General features: G+C 33.0%; 1 protein-coding gene across 4 annotated transcripts in view; it reads left to right on the plus strand.

The window, feature by feature from the left end:
* LOC119581147 (translocation protein SEC63 homolog) overlaps positions 1–7,500 on the plus strand; it is a 25,666-nt gene that overhangs the window by 14,225 nt on the left and 3,941 nt on the right. For all 4 annotated transcript variants that reach the window (XM_037929496.1, XM_037929497.1, XM_037929498.1 and 1 more), the window contains exons 6-11: positions 1–21; positions 1,075–1,262; positions 1,973–2,173; positions 2,349–2,515; positions 5,249–5,406; positions 6,021–6,156. The exon at positions 1–21 is cut by the window's left edge and continues 108 nt beyond it. In XM_037929496.1, coding sequence (XP_037785424.1) covers positions 1–21; positions 1,075–1,262; positions 1,973–2,173; positions 2,349–2,515; positions 5,249–5,406; positions 6,021–6,156 — 871 coding nt within the window. The remainder of the gene's footprint in view (positions 22–1,074; positions 1,263–1,972; positions 2,174–2,348; positions 2,516–5,248; positions 5,407–6,020; positions 6,157–7,500) is intronic.

Consider the following 7,500-nt stretch of genomic DNA (forward strand, 5'->3'; position numbering starts at 1 on the left):
GGACACAACCCGGAGATTGTGGTAAGCTGCCCGTACATGTGAAAGACTGATTAAGGATATTGAGATCGAGGCTAATTTAATAACTTGTGTAATAGAATGATGTCTTTGTGAGTGAATGAGCCAATGCGCAAATGTGTTTGATTGTTGTCTGTGTTTTTTGTTTTTTTGTGTGTGTGTTCTGTGATTTTATGTAGAATAAACTAGTTGTACTGTAGAGAATTTTTTTTTTTTTTTCTTAATATCATTGTGTATTTACACTAGGAAATCCATATTAGTTTTTGTGTAGCCATGAAAATTAGCTAAAGTGATCATGTAAAGACAAAAAATTAGAGGCAGTACTGAAGTTCCTTTTCAGCCTCATGTATCAAGGAATGTTTAAATTTAGTCGTAATGTGTTTGCCTTGTTTCTTTTTTTACCACTTTATTTATATTTTGGACATGCAAAAAAAAAGAAGAAGAAAAAGTTGCAGCACATGAGTTGTCTAGGACATTTACCCCATTGAGGTTGCAGTAGCATGTATGTATATATGCATACCATATCTACTATGATTTTAGTTAATTAAATTTGGTACACATAGGTGGCTCCACAAAAGCTGCTATCAGTTGCTAGTCTTGCCTATCTTGCCTGTATATCCCATTTCCTTGATTTTCAGAAAAATTCTTTTATATTCATTTATTTATTTATTTTTTAGCATTGATTTCTTTTTTTTCTGAGCATCTACATTGCATGGTGAATAATAGTGTATTTTGTAGTCACTATCTTAGCAGTACCCATGATAGGTACCTCTAAGTGAAAAAACCCATAATTGCTGGGTGGTAGTTATTACAGTTAGTACCCATTGCTGGGGACCCTTGAGTGGGACACATGCAATGGGCAACCCAATCAGAAGGTTAGTTGAGTACTTGTGTCTCATATATGAAATGACTGGCTACTGTCCTCCTGGCCTTTTCACAGGTGAGATGTTTTCATTATTAGTTTAATTTTGTTTATATTTCTAACCCCTAGTCTGTCTAGAAATGGTTACAAAGCAAGATAGATGTCCAATTATATTCCCCTTTCGTTTCTACCTGCAGGAGAGGCCCACTGACAACATTGAGCTGCCACAACTGATCAAGCAGTTGCCTAACCTAGGTGAGAAGAACAAGGAACGCCCCCTGTGCTTCCCCTACTCCATGAAGGCAAGGTCACTTCTCCATGCACACCTGTCGCGGATTCGGTTGCCTGAAGACACTCTTGACCAGGACAGGCTTTATATTGTCAAGTGAGTGGACTTTCAGTGATTCTGATCCTTCTAGATTGTTTATAAGTAAGTGACTAAAAGAGCAGATTAAGATTAAGGACATTATACATTTCTTACAAGTTTGTTAATTGAAATGACTATCGCTGATCCAACCATACAACCCATTGGATCCAGTTGTGTCATTATAGTCTCATGACCTAAAATCTGGGCATTAACCTTATGAGAGCAGCTGCTCTGTGGTGGCTTGTAGGCCAGGAGCACATGAACACGCGTGTGCAGTGACGAGACTCTATTCCTCCTATTTGAAAAGTTATTTCCCCTTTACACATACGCGTTTTTAACATGTTCACGTTATCAGTCTCTCGAGCCAGACTTTTTCATGACATGGTCATGTCACCCGGATCCAAGGGGTTAATCCAAAGGTGCCAGGTAATTACACAAAATAGCAGGTAAACAATATTGGTATGTCTGATTGATTAGGGGAACTTCTCATCTACATATACAGATGATTCTCATATACAGAAGTTACATATGTATAAAATTTAGTCATATTGATATACATATACTACCCATGTGTCATTGTATAGATTTTTGTGTATGTTGATGTCACTCTTTTTCTCTAATTCAGTGTACATGTTTTCTTTAGTCTTGTCTTTACTTGTTGCTTCTCAGTCTGTTTTTTAAACTAATTTCTTGAAGGAAGTTATAATATCTCGCACCAATTGTTGCAGTTGCTGCCCAACACTCATCAACGAGATGGTCACATGTGTGTCTCAGCTGATCATGTTGGCCCATGCAGGTCGCATCTCTCGCCTGCCATCCTTGGATACCATTGAGGCCTGCATGAAGCTGTGCCCACACATCATCCAGGGATTGTGGGAAAGCAAGAACGCATTGCTTCAGCTGCCTCATGTCAGTGATGAAACACTCAGGTTGGTATGCCTTTTGCGTATTTGCCTACAAAAATGTGTTTTGTTTGTCTTTATTTATAATGTCATAATAATGAAGTCCATTCTTTACTCTTTTTCCCCATCATCTTTAACATCTGAGAGTGATCAGGTATGTCATTTTCGATGAATGTACTAACAAAGGTAATTTCTCTGGTAGGCACTTTGCAAGCAAGCGCAGATCTCTGAATAGTCCAGAACAATTGTTGGCATGTCCTCCTGCTGAACGACATCACATTTTGCGCTCTTTCTCTGAGGAGGAGGTCAATGACATCATGACCGTGTGCAGAAAAATGCCACATATTGATATGGATGTCAACTATGAAGGTAAGAAATGTACTTCCTGTCTACCTTCCTCTCAGACTTCATCTTAGATGTCCCATAATTGTTTTTTCCGTAATTTTTTTCTACAATTTTTTCTTGCTGATGTTAACTGTAAAGCAATAGTGTATTTTGAAATGTTAGAAGTAATCTTTCTTTAGTGGCATGGGAACTGATCAAAGTTTATTTTATATAGTTTGATCAGTTATATAAAATATATGTATGTAATATATATATATATATGAATATATATATATATATATATATATATATAGTATATATAGATATAGTATAGATAATATATAATATATATATATATAAATAAATATATATGTAGATATAATATATATTAATATATATACATTATATATATATATATATTATAGATAATAAATAAATATATATAGTATGAGATATATAATAGATATGATATAGTATATATATTATATATAAATATGATATATGATATATATTGATATATGATTATATAGTAATATATAGATAGTATATAATATATATATAGATATATAGATATGATATAATATATTATATAAGTATGTTATAGTATATATATGATATATGAATATGAAAGATATATATATATTAATAATATATATATATATATATATATATTAATATATATATTATAATAGATATATTAATAATATTAATATATATATATAATAGATATATTATAATATATATATAAATATATAATATAATAAGTATGTAATATATATATATATATATATATAGGTAATAGAATAATATATATATATTATATATATATATAATATATAATATAATATATATATATATAAATATAATATTAATTAAATATATATATAATATATATATATTAAAAATAAATATATATATATAATATTATAATTTTTAAATATATATAATTTAAATATATATATAAAATATTAAAATATATAAAAATTTAAAAATAAATATATATATATTTATATATATATATATATATATATATTATATATATAATATATGAATTATAAAATATTTTATAAAAAATAATAAATATATATAATATATATATATATATAAAATATATATAAATATTAATAATAAAACTATACACATATCATTACACATATACAAAAACAATACACATATACATACCAATACATATGTTTCCTGTGTAATAAATATGTATGTAATATGTAAAATGTATATATGTATATAATATTATATAATTGTATAATATATTATAATATAAATATATATATAATATAATATATAATATATTATATAATTTAAAAAATATAATATTGTAATAAAAATCTATAAATTTTATATAATTTATATATATATATATATATTTATTTAAATTATATAAAATATTTATAAAAACCCACACACACAAAAAAAACCCCAACCCAAACACACCCCCACAGCATACACACACACACACACCCATCACACACACACACACCCATCACACACACCCCCACCATACACACACACACACACCTACACACCACACACACGCATACACACACACACACACGCATACACACACACACACACATATATACATACATACATTATATATAATGTATATATATATATATATATATATATATATATATATATATATATATATATATATATATTTATTTATATATATATATACACATATTCATATACATATACATATACATATACACATATACGGGGCCGCGGTGGCCGAAGGTTAGAGCGGCGGACTCAAGACTGTCACGACGGCAATCTGAGTTCGAAGGTTCGAGTCACCGACCGCCGCGTTGTTTCCCTTGGGCAAGGAACTTCACCTCGATTGCCTGCCTACATAGTCACTGGGTGGCCAAGCCAGCCCAAGTCAGTGCCGGGTAAATAGAGATGGTGACTCGATAAAAACACCGGGCGGAAGGCAATGGCAAACCACCGCTCTAAATTGCTAAGAAAAAATCATGGAAGCCCATGATCGTCAAGGCCGCGGTGGCCGAATGATTAGAGCGTCGAACTCAAGACTGTCACGACGGCAATCTGAATTCGAGGGTTCGAGTCACCGACCGCCGTGTTGTTCCCTTGGGCAAGGAACTTCAACTTGATTGCCTACCTAGCCACTGGGTGGCCAAGCCAGACCAAGTCAGTGCTGGTCCCAAGCCCGGATAAACTAAACTAGATTACCTAAAAAAAGGTAACACCGGCACTCTCCGTGGAAAGGAACTGGGGACCCTACCACATACTCACTCCAAGAGCATCACAACATGAAAACTACAATTAAGTATCATGCTGTGACCACGGCGGCTCAGACATGAACCTACCGTTAAAAGAAGAAGATACACACATACGCACACGCACACGCACAGTGCAGGTGTCTGCTTTACTGCGTAAATAGCAAATTTCAAGTCATTCAGTTTTATTTATAAGTTCAGATGAAACTACAGGATCCATGTGGTACTGCTGTTTCCTTCCTTTATTCCTTCATTCCTTCTTTATTCCTTGTGCATAGTCCTCTCATAGGTCTAGTTCCCTTTTTCTTTTAATTTTGTAACTTTTTCGTTTGAGTCTGTATTTATTCAGTCATTTAGTTCTAGATGGTCTTTCTTTCTTTAATTTTTTATTCTCTTATTTTTTATACCATGCACAAATGAAAGGAAGAGGGAATCTGCATAAATTAACATCTTGATAAAAGGAAACCTATTTAGTTATTGACTATGATATTGTAAACTGAATTTTTTTTCACCCTCCTAGTGGTTGATGATGATGACAGTGGCGTGTTAACTGCTGGAGCTATTGTTACCGTCACTGTGAACTTGCGGCGTCGAGCCATAGAGGAACTATATGAAAACCAGCCGATAAGCCTTGATTATCGACCTGAAGTTCCAGCAGCTGTTGAAGAGGAGCCATCGGTGAGTAGACTCTTATTCTTGCATTCTGTTACAAACCTTTATTACCTCATTAAGCAAAGAGAAACAATAATTTTCAAAGTTGGTCTAAGAAGTAGGAACTGACTGCAGGTATCTCTCTACTTTTCCGCTGGAATTTTCAAAAAAAAGAAAGAAAAAAATGATTTGGTTGCTTGAATGACATTTGTTTACCAATATTTTAGTATTCTGCATGATTATGGTGCACTTTGATACTATTTATGCATTTTGAATGATTTAGAAAGTATCCTGCAAAAGTGATTTTGTCGGTCAAAGTGTATATTGCAAGAAGAAATCTGTCCAGCAGTTTAAATGTAAATTATAAAGTATTTGAATCAAACCATATTTTGGCCAGACTATTTCATGTGGTTTTCAAGACTTTTTCACTCTTTTGGAAAAAAATTATATGGTGTTATTCAGTGTTTTGTACATCATATATATGAATCTAGAATAATCAAAGATGCTGAACCATATTCCAACAACAAAAGAAGAAAAGATATGAAGATATTCATTCTCATTCATACCTTTTCAAAACTGCTCAAGGGCAATTATTTTTTTTGTTATTAATTGATTAATTAATATATATATATTTTTTTCAGACCAAAAAACCTGGTTGGAAGAGACCCCAGCTGAAGAAGACTACGAAAGCAAAGCCCAAAGCTGTACAGCCAGCGAAGAAGAAGGTGCAGCCTGGAAAGAAAGAGGAAGCACCTCAAGATGGGAAGAAGGAGAAAGGTGGAGAATCCAGATCTTGTTGTTGTATGAGTTGCAGTAATTTTCAGTAGGAGAATATAGTTTCCATGTTTGTTGATTAGAAAAGAAATAATAACTTCATTTTGTTTGTCTGGTTTTGGTAGATACTTACCAAGGGATGATAAATATTGTAATTGGTTTGAGTAATGTTTAGCTGGGATTGATAAATGTTTAGGTTTGATTAATGTTTAACTGGGTTTGGTAGATACTAAGGCATAATAAATGTTTAGCTGTGTTTGATTAATCTTCAGCTGGGATGGATAAATGTTTAGCTGGGTTTGATAAATGTTTGGCAGGCTTTGATGGATGTTTTCTAAGGGATGATGATTTTTTAGCTTGGTTTACTGAAAGGGCAGTCACTCTAGGCACCGCTCTTGGTCTTTTTGGCTAGAGAGGGAAAGAAGATGCCAAAACAAAACTATAGTACAATTACTAGGAAGCATATTGCTTTATTGTCAAAATGAAGAGTTATATCATGTTCGATACAGTTGCAGTTGTACTGTAGAAGTAAAGTGAGAGGAAAAGAACAATTATGGAATACCATCCACAAATATCATAATAGCAGAAAGTTAAAAATAATGGGTGAAATCAACAAAAACATTTACTTGGCATGGGGTATGATTGTATGGCTGGCAATGCTATCTCTCAATTGACAATTACTGATATTACATTACACATGAGTACTTGTATACATGTATATTTTCTATTTCTGTTGAGATATGGGGTATTAGCTGGCATGGGTTTTATGATAAGTAATAAAGTGGGTGGATTGGCTTTTCTAAGTTACACTCTTTTACTTGAATTTTCTCAATCAATGTGCAATGTTTATTGAATCCACAATTATCTTCCATGCATAGTTCATCCAGGAAGTTATTGTAGACACTTTGGTCTTTTCTGGGATAATGTTTTTCTGTGGGGTACGCTGTGCATAGTGTGACCAATCCCACCCTGTAGCTGACAGACACTGGCTGTGGATGTCTAGGGATCCCCTTACAAACAAGACTAATGCGACCATTGCTTAAATGTTTAAGTAGGTGTTTAGCAGAGTCTGATAACTATTTAGCTGGCTTTGATAGATGGTTATCAAGATTTGAGGAATGTTTACTAAGTGATGAAAACTGTTTTAGTGGGTTTGATACGTATTTTATTGTTTAACCCATTGCCGACGGGTGGCATGTACGCACATGCTATGGCATAGCGGGACCATCTGCCGGGGGCACGTATGCACATGCCATAGAGTATGTATGGACATGACATGAGTTTTTTTTTTGTTACAATCACTGCAAAAGATTATTTTTCTGCCAGTGAAAGTGTGATTAAGTCGGT

This window comes from Penaeus monodon, chromosome 14 (genome assembly GCF_015228065.2).
Source record: "Penaeus monodon isolate SGIC_2016 chromosome 14, NSTDA_Pmon_1, whole genome shotgun sequence".
In the NCBI taxonomy this organism is placed as follows: domain Eukaryota; kingdom Metazoa; phylum Arthropoda; class Malacostraca; order Decapoda; family Penaeidae; genus Penaeus; species Penaeus monodon.